Genomic DNA, 16,089 nt, shown 5'->3' with positions numbered 1-16,089 from the left:
CAAAATCACAAATCATAGTTTGTAAGTAAAAAAGCCGGCCCACGCCACGTGCGGTGGGTTATCGCTGGTACCATATTAGGTGCGCGTACGCAACACGCCGTATACAGCCTAACTCATTCATTCACAAGTTTTTGTGCGACATTCTATCACGTACTTATGCTTATTGTATGGATTTCACTTATAAGAAATTGACGTGTGTTTTCTAGTATTGACAGCACATGTCGTGTTAATCGAGCTATTGCGGTGTACTAGGACAGCGGACGAACTGTAAAAGCAATGGTTTTGGATTCAATTGGAAATTGGGGGTATGAGATATTTTTATTCCTCCAAGCTCACGGCATAGTAGACCAAAAGCGAAATTTAGACGAAAATGAAAGAACGGAGATTTAGCACAAGGTTCTTAGGCAGGGTAGGGTAGCTATATCTTAGATAAAGCTTGAAGCAAAAAAATCTTGTATATAAACATAGTCACAGTAATTTTAGTCACAGTATTCCTAGATCTTTTTGAATTTACCCTAATTCTTGAACTAATTCCTATCCAATTGTACCGACCTATTTAAGAACTAATTAAGAATTAAATGCCAATTCTGGCGTTGCATTGTCATCTTAGCCCTATTTCTTCTAAGATGACATGACAGAAGCAAAGTCCTTTTGTTTTATAGGTAAAAATGTCACCATAAATAAAAAATCCGGGTGTCGTGTAACGGATGATTTTGAACTAACTTCAGAAACGTAGTAAGTGGGGCAAATTTCATACAAAGTGTAGTCAAAACAATGCTTATATGTTTTGATGAAGTTAACTTAAAAGTTACGTTTTTGTGTATTTCTAGGCAACGTATCAAACGTCACACATCGGCACATGTCAAAGTCTGGTCTTCACAGACGATCAACCAGGTGATCCTATAAGAGTATTTTATGATTTGTACAGAGAAAGATACAGAGAGAATCTTAGTGTTAAGACAACCTGTTGTCCGCTAGCCCGAAATCGAGAATTTCTATAAATAACAGAAATTAATGCCATATACTTACGTATTGGTACTAATATTTATAACATCTTGCAAAGTGAATTTTAGAGTACGTATAAACAGCCTTCTTGCAAATAAAAGTAAATATCTAATAATAGTTGCAGCAATACAGCTTTCTCTTCCTAATTGAACCCGTATTGGTAAACGTGAGAGATGTCGTTGACACTCTCTTAGTTCTGTACCTGTTCCCATAACACGCGATAAGCGTTGGTTTCAGTCAGAAATAGTTGTAAATAAAGACTTAAAGTTTATTTTATCTAATCTAATTATTTGAGACAAAATGATTTTCGAACCCAGTCATCACCATGGAATATTCAACAACTCACCACATATTGTGCATGAACAACTGAACTTACGAGTACATACTTTCCTTATAACATAAAGCGCGATTGTACGAGCTTTCACTTTCGAAGAGTAACCATATAGCGCTCGGCAAACATCCGCTTATGGAGACAGAGCTTTTTACTATTATCTTTCAGTAGTTTCACAGATATTGACGATCTATAGTAACGTTTTAGTTAGTTCTTAGTAAGAATAAAAATTTGACACTTTTTGACACAAAATTTAACAATTTCTTTCAAATAAAAAAACTAAAACTTATTTTCAATCCAAATCTTTTTTTAAATCTAAACATAGTTCTTAGTAGGCAGAGGGGATCGAGGAACATAGTGTTAAGACACTCCTTCCCCATTAAGGCATTTCCGTCCGCCACTTTTCAACAAACTGCCAGCTGATGATGATGACGGCCATGGCTCAAATACATTATACACCTATCATAAATGACTCATAGTTATTTGTGGTCAAAAGCCATGATGCAAAATAATTTATTAGAAGACACCTCACGGATTTTTAAACATTATCACTAAATAGATATAAAACTTTATTTGAGTCAAAGTAAGTTTAAAACTTGCATTATTTTTAAAAGTGAGTGACTTTTCAGTATGTCTAGTCACTTAATATTTACAGAATATTAAGAAGATATATTTTTTACAACTTTCTCATAATTCAACACACAATGCCTCCAGTATTCGGTGTAAAATGGGGAACGGAAGTGTCTTAACGGGAATGGAGTCTCCTAATACTAGTTTCCCTCTGCCTACCCTGCTATGTGCAGGATACAGCGTGATTCTAAAGTTAGAAGTAAAGGTATAATAAATCGCTATTAAATTAGCGTGGCCTGTGAAATTGCGTCTGACTGGACTCGTGATTTGTGGGTTCATCCACTACTCGGGGGAATAAATAAGTATATAGTATTGATTGTTTGCCTACCCTGTCACGCGGGTAAAAAGGTTTCTGTAGGTTTCTTTTTCCTTTTTATAAATCACTGTATAATAATACAGAACAGCACTATACATTACAACTATCGTACATATCATGCAAGTAGATCAAAATATCTTCTTTATAAAAGTAATAAAAAAGTTATAAATTCTACAAATTGCAACACAAATTTTTGATATAAATTTCAGGTTGCTTTTGAAGGTAGATGATAGTCATACCTAGAAGCCATTTGGCAAATATCCAAAACGTGCTTTTCGACAACTTTACTTTGAAAACATAAATACTTATTTCACAATACATATTCACATAAAATAAACAAAAATGTTTCTGAAAGAATAAGTTGAAGACGAGACTAAATTACGACAAATTGATTTAATAAACTGTTTCCATATCTACTTAAGGTTACAGCAAGTACCTACACGTAAATAGTTCTATTTATTCATTAAATAAAAAAAATCAAATCATAGGGAAAAATATAAGACATAGGGATCCTAGAGATAAGACACTTCGTTTCGAACTTTCCGCCGAACTCTAGAGGAATTGTTATCTCCCTTATACCCCTGCGCCACGAATGGCCTCCGTTTTTCATTAAACAACAAAACTAAACAATACAATATATAGAACATTCTTAAGGTATCACTACATTATTTTTTAAAGTTATTAAAGTCTATCAAAGTTTTAAAATAATGCCTTTAAGAAATATTTATTACTGCAGTGCCTTACGCCCTTGAAGATGGACGCAAAGGTTGGGCCGCCGCGCCGCAGAAACAGGGCGGGTCTCCCCTTCCCTGAGCTTCCCTGACGTTCGTTTAATTGCTCCAACTTTTGACATGGTAAATTATAATGTTATACACTTTGATGATGTGAGTATGATTGATGTGAATAAGATATGGTTCTAAATTCAAACGATCCCTAAACGCAAAAATTGTTTTTCATTATGATTTTGAAGATGAGATGGAGACAAAAAAAAATTAAGAGCTTAAATAATTTTTAAAGTCTACACAAACAGAATTGCGGGCAACGACTAGTACTATATAAATGAATATCTGTATATGACTAAACTATCAAATGGAGCGAGCTTTCCATTCAAAACAATAGATTTTGATGAGGGTCCTTATCGCCTCGACTGGGTGTGTAGTCTGTGTAGTCATCAAATTGGATGGGTGTACCTAGAGACCTAATCAAAATCAATGTGCAAAATGTGTCAAAGGTCAACTCCAGTAAGAAATATATAATATTCTAAATATAAATAAAACCATATTTTACTGTAAAAAGGAGTCAAAAATATCAATGTTTTTTAGTACAATATTACTTTGAAGGATTTCTCTTCTCTCAGTTCTATAATATCAGCTGGCCTGATTTGAGAGCGAATTTTTACAATAAAAAACCGGGCTCACCCATCGAGGGTTCCGTAAAAAAATTGGAGGTCACGAGTTTTTTCTGTAATTCAGGTTTAGCTTAGCCAGAGCCCTCATCATTTGATACCTCACTTAAACTAGCGATACCAAATTTTGCCCACCTTTTAATTTAAGGTTATTTATTTTTTAGAATTAATTTAAAGAAATAATTTTCAGATTATTTCCTAAACTAGTACTACCTGTAGACGCTAGCTGCCAAATTTCATAATTCTAGGTCAACCGCAAGTACTCTATTAATTTTGACTTCCTTTATAGTGTCGAAATACACCTTTTTAAAAGCTTTTTTTGTTATATAAACGACCATTTCTTTTTGGCATTTTTAAGTTAATGTACATGAAATTTCTTATACTTTGCTCGTGCTCTTACAAAGTTAGCATGAATCACGATACGTAGAAGGACTGCAGTCTAAATAACTCGAGGGGAACATGCAAGGGCGAATCCCCAATGTCTAACTAAGATCCTGACACTCATTTATTTGTTCCCGTGTTTGCTTTATTGGCTTGTGGCAACTTTTTACTATGAAAATTTTGTCCTTTAGGAGTGAATGTAAAATGTTTATTAACATGTACAGTTGTACAATGTACATTGAAAGAGATACATATGTGGTTTTATATTAGATAGGTAGAGGCACTGGTGTGCGACTAAACGTGGCATGTTGTGAGTTCGAATCCAACTCGAGGAAATGAAAATTTATTCTTTTTTCTTGCTTTGGTAACGGGGCACAGCGTGCCGCGTTCGCGTACGCGCGGTAATAACGAATAAAAACGCCAAGCACTAACAACGAAACTATTACCTACTAATAATCACCTAAGGTGTAAAACTTTCAAATGTCACGAACTTTTGGGGTATTTGCCAAATTCATACTGGCTTCTAGGAATGTAAAATACTGTAAACAAAAAAATAATTTTCTTTTCACCTTTAACTCATATTAGGTCACTTTCAAAGGTCCATAGGAAAGACAAGCGTATAAAAGTCGTAAATGTGAAAGGATAACCTTTTCGTGTAATATTTTAGTGAAATATGCTTTAGGTAATATTCTTATCATTATGAAAATTAAATGTAAATGGGCGTTCTATGGATAACATATTTAGAGCTAACTATACCTTTAGAGAAAGTACTTTCTCGCTTTTTACCGCACGGAGTTTCTTGACATTGTTCTCTGTTTATCGCAGGATAAGACATCCTGACACTGTCTCTGTCACTCAGTTCTTCAATGTTAAGAGGCGCAATTTAACGCCATATTTTGTAGTGACAACCGCATAGAGATGCGGTGTTAATAGTGTTTAGGATACCGTATCCAAAGGTCTGCCTGTCCGTCCGTGAGATAGTTTACCAGACGAATCATCTCACAAATCTTCATACTAAGACAATTGAAATATTCACGGATGTAACATATGTATTTCCACTGGCTCTATAACAACAAATACTAAAAACCAGAATAAATAAAATCATTACGGAGACTCCCCAGCAGCAAATGTGAAATATAATGAACAATTAGTGCTGCGCACGTCCGACTCATTCATGGCTGGATTTTTAAATTTGCTGTAAATAAAGAGAGCCTAGTATTAAATCATTTCGTCCTCGACTCTATCATACCGTGATAAGAGTTGGCTTATAATAATTCAGGTAATTAATAGGCCTAACATCTTCACTTCACAAGATTGACAGAGAAAAACTAATCCCATCAAAAACATAAATGTAAAAAGAAAGCCAAGTTCTGTAATAAAACGTATGCTTTCAGCGATAAAAGAAGTGAGATGTAAATGTATGCCAAGTTCAATGGTCAGTCCTGAAATTTATTTTTAACAATATAAAATATTTTATAACAACTGAAAATGCCCATTCTTCTTACAACTTGGAGACTTTATTTATGTGTAATATCTGACTTGGCTAGTTTTCATATGAATTTACAATAGAATCTGAATAGAATAGAATAGAATTTGAATACATTCATTAATATCGATGTAAATTAATTTGAAAACTAGCCAAGTCAGATATTACACATAAATGAAGTCTCCAAGTTGTAAGAAGAATGGGCATTTTCAGTTGTTATAAAATATTTTATATTGTTAAAAATAAATTTCAGGACTGACCATTGAACTTGGCATACATTTACATCTCACTTCTTTTATCGCTGAAAGCATACGTTTTATTACAGAACTTGGCTTTCTTTTTACATTTATGTTTTTGATGGGATATCATTACTTTTTGTACAGAAATTATAAGTAGGAAGGTTCATAATGTTATCAAAATCAAAATATTCTTTATTCAATTTGGCCATTACAAGTACTTTTCCTATAGGAAGCTACTATAGCAAGAAACTCAAGAGTTGCTCTTTTTAAAACATAGTTTAGAGTAAGCGCTTCATAGGACATTTCTCTTCGCCGAATAAACCAAGTAGGACACCATTGTGATAATACACTTCTATCTTAATATTGTACAAATCTACTGCAGCCTTTATTTCGGAAGTAGCTCCGTACGTAGTTAAGCAAAGCATGTCTTCTTTAGAAGAGTAAGGATTCCCGTTTCGAGCGCTAGTGTAGATACTTAAATCATTCCAGTTACGACATACGTACTCTACTATAGTCTCGCGCAATTTATTAGTTTGTTGTATATCAATACGCTCAAACAAAGAATATGCAAAAGCATGGAAGAGACAGCTCCCATCGGGAGGCATTGGAACAATTCGGTGTAAGGTTCTTGTTTCACCCACAAGCAATTCTATTGAACGACTCATTGTTCAACATGTCTTGGAAAAAATATAAACAATAAGTTTATTAAGTGCTGACGGTACCAATCTGAATTGATATGATCCCAAGGTTAACTTCGTTCTCTGCCGTTTTCACAAGTGTTCCTAAAATCAGTAAAATCATGAAACCCAGGCCAAAAAAACCATTAAAATATGAGCGCCTTCGTACAATAAAATGTATCTAATATAATTAGATATTTACTTTTTTTATTATAGTCAATAATATTAGGTTTTATTACTCTTAAGATGATATTTAATTATATATGAATTTAGATTATATTTATCTATGAATCTCGACTATAGTTTTTATTTTGTTGATTAAATGACAGTTGTCAGATTATAAAGTAATTAATGTATGCTGCGTTTAGAAATCTGATAAATTTATTATTATTTTTTTCTAATTTTATTATTTTGTTGGAATAACTCAACACGCAATGCCTCCAGAGTTCGATGGAAAGAGGGGAACTGAGTGTCTTAACACTAGGTTCCCTCTGTCTAGCCCGCTATGTGTGGGATACACCGTAAAGCGGATTTATTTATTGGAACGAAGTTCCTTACGGCAGGCTTGGAAGGGATAGGGATTTCGCTGCGTGAACGAACTGAAAAAAATGTGATAGTAAAACCGTAAGAAAAATGCGTGGAATAAAACCGTTAAATGAGACGTGCGCAGGCGCGACAGTCGCATACACAGACGAGTAATGTATAATACCTTTCTCTTTCTCCCTCTTTCTTTTTTTAGTTGATAATTTGAATTACGAAGTTTTTTTATTTTAAGTAATTTATTATTTCCTAAAATACTGAATTTTCTAAATACTTTCTTGTACTTAAATAAAAACAAATCAGCAAAATTTAAGAGAAAAATCAAGAAAACCTACATAAAATTGAGCACGACTTTTTTTGCAATTTGTGTCGATTCTATATTAGCCGAAGGACTCGTCGTTCGTCGAACTTCGTTCCTAACTGGTGTCCCACGACACCACATTTTGGTTTTTTTTATTATTTTGTTTAAGTAATTTTTTATTTTCTCTTTTTTTCTCTTATTTTTTTATTAACAATTACTTAAATTTTTACTGTAAATAATTACTTTATAATTACTTCTGTTAAGATAGCTGGTAGGCTGACAATGTTTCAAAATAAAAATCAAATCAGCTTCACTCTGTATCCCGCACACAGAAGAGTAGACAGAGAGAACCTAGTGTTAAAACACTCAGTAACTAGTAACCAGAAACCAGTCAGGTTTTACAGTCACACTTTATGCCCCTGTGCCACGACTGACCTTACAGATAGTATATTATTATTAAATTTTATATATATTTCTATCAATATAATTACTTTTTAAAAGCTTTTATTTATATTTATTTTTTAGTGTATTTTTTTCTGTTTTAGGATTCTGTACCTCGAAAGCAATAAAACAGAACCCTTATAGGACTTAGTACTTAAATATTGTAATAATAATTTGTTATAATAATTTGTTATCATTGTGCCGATAGTGGTTTCGGTTAACGGTTTAATAGCGAAAAGCCTCGACCAACACCTTAAGAGGCTATCGCTTAGCTGTTGGATCAAGAACCGGATACAGAAGGCAGTATTACTTGAGACGGCACGTATTGTGCGGAGGTTCCTCTCTCTGGAGCCCTAGCCACCGATGGCTTGGACCCTTGTCCCGCCCTCGGAAGAGTGGTTTTTTTATATTTTTAAATGTATCTTTTTTATAATAATTTATATTTAAAAATGTAAAAGTGATTCACTAATTTAATAAAAGTTCTTCAGGTATTTAATATCAAATACGTTAATCGACTATGCAAATGCTCTTAGTATAATAAGTACTAAAATGTTTAAATTATCTATATATATAAAAGGACTTGTCCTCACTGACTGAGATAAGACGCACGCACAGCCGTAACCGCTGATGGTAGAAACGTTAAATTTGGACAAAAGTTTACTTTCGTAATCTGGACATCCACTAAGAAGGGATTTCGAAAAATTTTAACCTTAAAGAGATGAAATAGCGGTTCAAAGTTTTTATGGAAAAAATTTAAATCGGCACCGATTTTTATAAAATTTGAAATTTAGATGTTTAAAGATATTTAATTGAACACGTGTTTCATCGTTTTCTAGAATTCTCCCCTCTTATTATTCCCCCCCTAGAGAGAACCTTTAGGGGTGCAAATATTCATAAATATTCATAAAATTTGAAATTCAGACTCTTAAACGTATATAATTAAACATATGTTGTATGGTTTTCTAGAAATAACCCCCTAAGGGTGCAAATAAGGGGTTGAAAGTTTATATAGAAAAATTTTTAAAACGCCACCGATTATTATAAAATTTGAAATTTAGACTTAAAAATATTTCATTGAACACATGTTTTATGGGTTATTAGAATTCACCCTTAAATAGGCAAGCGAAGCTGCGCGCGTCCGCTAGTAATAAATAATAATGAAGGATGTTAATCCATTTATTATATTTTTATATTTTTACGTGAAGCCCTTGAAGTCCACATGATGACAGGCTTTCTCAGGACATAAATTAGAGTCATTTTCAGCTACAAATGGAGACATATCTTATCTTAAAATATACTTGAAAGCATCGTGTTGTTTGGGATGGCTTACGTAAGTAAGTAATAGTGAAGTTAGTCTACATAACAAATAAAATATTTACTAACGTGTGACATAAATAAAAGCAAATATATATAAATAATGCATTGCTCTTATTTTGTTGGCAGGCGCTATGCCTAAAAATCAGTTATCATTAACTTTGATTGCTATGCTTTCATTACAGGTGCTATAAGTAAATGTTCCTAATTGAATCTATTTATTGAAAAATTATAAGAAAATATTTAAAAAAATACTAGTTTCGGATTTTTCCCTTGACATACACCCAATTACTTAACCGGATGCTAAATTTCACCATTCTAGATCATCTGGAACTTGGTTAACATTAAGGTCTATAGGTCAGTCACCCCCCTAAAAATTTACGATTTTTGGACGTCATTATCTAAATAACTGTTTGAGCTGTGTTTATGAAATTTTATGCACGTATACAGGTAGGGGGTCTAAATATTTGAGCCAAATATGACAGCTTTAGGTGGAATAGTTTTTGAGTTACGAATAGGTAAAAAGTGGCTTCAAATGGTTCGTGTAAAATAACACACGGTGCTGCTCGCCAGTTCTGAAACCCAGAAACTTGGCACGCGCTCCGCGCGTTTTAAATGTTAGGACACTCCCCTCTCCTTTGCCCCCTAATCTCGAGGCATTGCAAATCGCGCAGTCATCCATATAATAGGAGAGTTTAATAAGTATAATCAGATACCTATTCTTATATATTTTGTAGTTCCACGCTCAACCTAATTAATACAACAAGAGTAGCTTTCAAGGTCTGTAACAATAACCACTTCACATGTATACTTTTACTTTGTTGCATACTTGTCAATACAAAATAAACAAAAAAATTGAAGCACCATCAATCTTGTATTAAATAAATATTATATAGGTTTTTTTTATTTTCAACGTCAGGTCAAGTTCTCGTTAGATTAACTTACCCACGTGCCGTCCCAATTACATTCAAAACCAGAGTGAACTTAACTATTCTTACACCTCTTATCAAGTACCTAACTAATTACATGAGGAGGCTCATTACCAAACATTATACTATAGATCACTTTTCCCGCGTAGCAGCATAGGCATTGAACGGCGGAAGTAAACGCCGCTCTATCTACCAGAGCGGGAAAATAAAAATATAAAATATATTCCCACGAATAGCTATCGATATCAGAGCCTGTCGCATTTACAGTAGCACGCCTTTGCCCCTGAGCCACGACAGTGGCGTCTTATAATAAATATAAAGGTTACAATAGATAAATTGAACCCACAAACATCGCTTGGCTCATCTTTAGTTAAGTTCATCAGTATTTTGGTAGGATGACTTTTAAATCGCAAGTAACACATAATCACGATGCACTTTGATCGCTGGACTCTAGAAGACGTTTCTCTAATCAATATCAAGAATAAGAGTATGTAGTCACTAACTCTAAAACACACAAATATGCTATACGAAACAAAGTTTTTTAAATAAGATTACTGGTAAAATACATTTACAGCAGATTTAAAGGATTCTAGGGTTGAGAAACTCTGTTTACCATTTTCTATCGTTGAGCTATCGCCGGTTTATCTAGTTACCAGAACGAGGAAATGAAAATGTCGAACCCACAACGTTTACAGTCAAACGGTGTGCCGCTGCGCCACAATGACCTCAATGCTATGAAAGTTCAGAATCCGACCTGATGTAGGCTAACATTAGTGTTACACAAGCTAAAAGTGTCACAAAACGGCGACGTGACAAAACAAAGGCGCTATTTCGTCGAGGCTGTATGACGCGCGGGTGTTCCAGCCATATGGCGGCGTCGAGTGCAGGTGGATGCGAGTCAAGGTAGCGAGTGTGAGATGAACAATTAAATTGGTTTTTAAAAGTTATACGTAAAACAATTAATTCTTTTTTTCCTGGTCCGTTTGGAATTTCGAGAAAACTTCTCTTAGTTCTACCATATTTACTATAATTTTTATTAAAATTAATCTTTTCATTCTTTCCGCCTTTTATAGCCTTGTCTGAAATATCAGAAGATTTCACAAACACATCCACCGAAATAGGGACATAATTGTGTGTACACATGTGACTAACAAGCTTTATAAGGAGAATGAGCGAATGATGAAGGTAAAGCGAATAATAAATAATTTGGAGTTGTTTTAATGAAATTCTGGAAAACTACGCGTATGTATGTAATTACAGGTTATAAAAACGTTACTCACGTTTACCATTTAAAACAAAGTGACTCAAGTAATAATAGAAGATGTGTAATATTATTTAGAGTTGTAGCATAATACAAAATTACTTAATACTTCAAGAAATTGCATAAGGAAGTCCCGCGGCGATGCACCAAGAATATAAACGCGACGGCTATTGTTGGCGATTCCCATGTAACGATGCAATCGGTCTAATTTTATACGCTTCCGTGACTGTGTGTCAATTGTACATACTCTTGTTGTTGATGGACAGTGTGTGAAATAATGGGTAGGTATATTATAATGTAAATATAGTACGTATTTTCTTCTGAACAACACAAATTACCAAGTTCTCAGCTCACGCAACTCACATCCTCCCATTTTCGATTGGACAGAAAGTGGGGAACGGAGTGGGATAAAGCGTAAAGATTATTTTTATTAAGCGTAAAGTTTTTGTTTGAATTATATTGCCGAGAAGTGAAGTTTTATTAGACCAATCTTAAAATGGACAAATAGCAATTGATTACGTTTCTTTATAAAATAGTTAGTCCTTAAAATCGTTATCCTCTAACCCATAACCAAAAGCAACTACAAGACTTACTTGGAAGTCTAAACCAGTACTTGACTCAATGACGACACTAAGCTCTCGAGACTGCAGTGGAACCGGCTTGTTTATTATTCGTCATGTGTGCATCAAAGGTGGTTGCATGTTTTTGTCAGTCTTGAATCATAACTAAATATCATAACAACTTTCTACTTTTACCCCATTCTGGGGAGTACGTAAAAAAAAAATGTTCTGTTACTCTTTCCCTAAATTTCTGCATTTAAGGTGATCGTGTTGGTTTGTTATACAAGATCGGAGCACCGGAAATATTTTAAATATAAACATTTCATTATAAAAATTGATTGTCCTTGTGAGAATGGGGTTTTAGCCCATTCCATTTCATAACACCATATATGTGTGGCATAAATCTTAAAAACCAAAGGTGACAACTTTTGTCTCATTTCACAACAAACATACAAAAAAATATATATTGGAATATACGAGGGTTCGTAATACGTCTTAGCTACGTATAGACATATATTTAGTACACAGTTATGCAGTTCTATTCTCGTTCGGTTCCCGGTGACTCCAACCGGTTAGCGAGCAGACTGAGATAATTGGCTTCGTCGCTGTCGCGAGTCTGACGGCGCTTTGTGATCCAATATTAGGACATCCTCAAATATTCTTATCCGTTTCCTTTCACTACGTTTGTTTTGTACCTATACTGTTGTAGTAGTAGGAAGTGTTTGTGGGAGTGGGAGGAACGTCAACCAATACTCAATATCTGTAAAATAGACTGAGCAAGAACTGGCTAATTATTAATATCATGATCTATTTGCCTACAACGCGTCATGGCGAATGTTTGCAATTGAAAATGAAACATTACTCTAAAACCATCGGCATTCCCAAGTACAAATATTACAAACCATTAAAATCCATTGATGATATCGGTGGGAAAATAACTCTTAAGATTACGAAACAATTTTGTTTAACATGTTATATTTCGCCAGTAGGCGTTGGGAAAACGCTGAAAGCGAGAGGCCTGGTGTGAGTCATCGGGTAAAATTAGCAATGTTATGAACTACCACCTGCTCTTTGTTTGAGACAATAATTTATGTGTTGAATAATTCAATTGACCAATATTTGGACTGTAGTAATTGTTTATATTGTGGGACAAAAATACTTATGTAAACATATTAAAATTATTCTGACATTGTCATCTCCTAATATTTTAACTTAAAAATCCTTGATTGACACATAAACAAATAATATTTATGAAGTGAAGAAGATTAAACATAACTCTATTACACCTATTTTAGGTGACACTAATAAATCTGATCTTTAAAAGTTTTAACATTCTTTGACTGTTCTGATCTTCCACAAATGCAAATCTCGGCTTAAGCTTGCATATGTGAGTTTCCGGCGGCATCATTGCCACTGCGTCTTTAAAGAATCACCGCCTTAGTCTTATTTAAAAACAAAGTCATACATTTTTTTAGAAATAAGACCTAATTTACATGTTGACATATTTCTTATTTATATATAAGCAACATGATTTAAATTCAAGAATTAATCAATGTATAGATAGACGACTGATCGTACTTGCGGCCTTCTGCGGTTTAGATGACAGGTAGCCTACTATATAATAGAGAAATTGATATATGTTACAAACAAATACATACGTTTTTAGCTGTATCCCGCATACAGCAAGATGCCTTTGCTACAGCGAAACAAGCATAGCAAATATTAGTAAAATTTAAAATAGTTTTTTTGAATTCATGAAATTTAGCATCAATGTGCATAGATATTTTCTTTCTTTATTAATGAAATATTACATTCTCATCATACCTTGTGATGAAACTCAATGACGGAAAAGCCGTCCGCATAAAAACATTATTCACTTAAAAATACCTAATAACGGACACCAACTTAAATAAAAATCAATTGAAATCAACCAAGCAGATTTGACTCCAAGACATCAACTTGGGTATCCATTTTCTAATATTTTAATTTAAAAACACCTAAGCGGCCTTCCCTTCGACACGTGAAGGGCGTCGAGCACACAAATAACGTGGTCAGTTCACAGTTGTAACGCAGCCCTAATAACCTTAGAAACTGTGGGTATCATGTACTCGTATGAGATGTTCTTTGATACTAATGAATGATGTAGTTTATGTGTCATTTTTAAACTTTTGTAATTTATTTTGCATCATGGTTACATTGAAATTCTGCGGAAAGTGGGGAACTATAATGTCTTAACACTAGTCCCAGCCTTCCACTGCATACCCTACTATGTGCGTAATACAGAGTGAAGCTAAGAAGAAAAAACCTTAGTGATGTAGTATTAATTTTTATCTTTAGACACTTTTTATATCTAGCGTTAAAGCCTGATTCCCACCGCGCAGAAGTGAGCAATGCTGCAAAATGAACTCGCTCCGTTCTAAGGAGCGGAGCAAGCAGTAATTACAAAGTACACAATTGTTTGTTGGTGGAAATCTAAACCTATTTTATTTACAAGGAGTCCGTCCCGTATAATAATTAGCCGATCAGTTTTCTTTCGTGGTGGAAGCCGAGCTACTGGAACGAAGTGCTTTTTCCGGCCACATTTAAGATTTAAACATTCATATTTCTGAATCGAACTATCTCTGACAAAAAGCAACGATGTCGTTAATTATAATACTTCTAGTGAGTCTGAAATTCAATTACTTTACAAAATCATTGACATCGTGTCATTATTTTACAACGAAAATTCTCATACTCAAGTGCCAGTACTCGAAGGTTATAAATCGACGCGACATTACAGTCCATAAAATATTGCCCATTATTCTGATATGACTTCATTTCTGAACAGCTGTTTAGTTTCCTGTGTATACATCTACATTTAGTATTCTTAATTTAATTAGTATGAATCGATTGACATTTTAATTAATATTAATTATGCATAGGATGCAATGAAAATTTGTGATAATATACTTCAATATCTACCGCCACATAAAAATCTACTAAAATTTTATTTGTTAATGCAAGTGGTAAATTAAAGTATTCAGTTGGACTTAATTTTGCCTTTGCAGTTGAAAGTTATTTTAAAGCAGTAGCATAATTTTTCCAATTTTAATGTTTAAGCATATCATTGTCACAGAGAATTAAATTTATCTAAAAATTGTCTCTGCCTGCCACTTCAAGTAAGGAAGTAGTTAAAGATATTTGTCATATATAAAGTATTGAATTGTCAAAGATTGTTTTGTAGATTTAAATTTAGAAGGCACTTATTTGCTTTGTTAAATAATAAAGTGAATTCAAGCGGGTAAGGTGGAATTATATATGACAAGTTTAGTTCATGTTAGGCTACCTAGCTAATACAGTATTTATTGTGAGCTCAGTGTTTTATATACATTACATATATAATAATATAAGAGATTATTTGTTGCTTAATTTTAAAGTAGTCAATTCACAAGCAACTTTTTAAAACATAATGGTGTAAAGTTGTTTTTTAATTTGAAACTTTTTTCTACTTGTATATAATTATTCTAACTAGAATAAACACTATACAGTATACTAGTTAGTATTTAAGTGTAAATTTATTACAGAGGTATTTCAAGAAACATTATTCTGGCCATAAAAAACACCTTTCGTAGAGTATGTCAATGCCGAATATAGTGATTTCGATGTGTTCAAGATAAGTTTACGACGATGACATAATGCAGGAACGCGATAATGTAAGCAAACATAAACAGTAAAATTTAGTTTACGCCCACGTAGAGAAAATTAAATTTGTATATTAAGACAATATAATTTATTATCAATTGTTTTGCTTATACTTCATAGCTAAATATAAATATGGCCTACATATTTCAAAGTTTACGAGTTTTACAAAATAAGAAAAAAAAACTTTTTGTGTGTTATCGTCAAGTAAAATAAACGCAAAATAACAACATTTATTTAAGATCAAGTAACGATCTCATAAGAGGTTAATTAGAATAAAATTGAGAGTATAACTTCTATAAATAGCATGACTCACCTGTTGAGCCACCGGCTCCAAAATACTTTCAATGATCTTTGTGTGGAAGACGGGCATGATTGCTGTTTTAACACATAAATATCATTAAAAAGTAACACAACACGGCATTTACGATATTATTAATAACACAAAAATAACGAAACACACAACGAAACAACACGGCGAACTGAAAAATACTGTGTCAAAAAACGCGACAAAATTTTAACGAGACTACTGTCAGTGTCAAATGTCATATTGTCGGTTTGTTCCGTTTAACGCTTGTTGCAAGTGAACAGTAAA

At 33.5% G+C, this 16,089-nt stretch overlaps 1 protein-coding gene across 4 annotated transcripts in view; it reads right to left on the bottom strand.

Annotated features, from left to right (window-relative positions):
* Nucleotides 1-16,005, bottom strand: part of Vinc (vinculin) — a 37,727-nt gene extending 21,722 nt beyond the window's left edge. For 3 of the 4 annotated variants that reach the window (XM_085202372.1, XM_085202373.1, XM_085202374.1), the window contains exon 1: nt 15,811-16,005. In XM_085202372.1, coding sequence (XP_085058498.1) covers nt 15,811-15,867 — 57 coding nt within the window. In that variant the 5' untranslated portion in view covers nt 15,868-16,005. The remainder of the gene's footprint in view (nt 1-15,810) is intronic. The other variant, XM_085202375.1, reaches the window with a different exon arrangement.
* Between the last annotated feature and the right edge of the window lie 84 nt (nt 16,006-16,089).

The sequence above is a fragment of the Heliconius melpomene genome, chromosome 18 (assembly GCF_056956725.1).
Source record: "Heliconius melpomene rosina isolate 202511_hmr_F chromosome 18, ASM5695672v1, whole genome shotgun sequence".
NCBI lineage: Eukaryota > Metazoa > Arthropoda > Insecta > Lepidoptera > Nymphalidae > Heliconius > Heliconius melpomene.
This window is presented reverse-complemented; position numbering and strand designations above follow the sequence as displayed.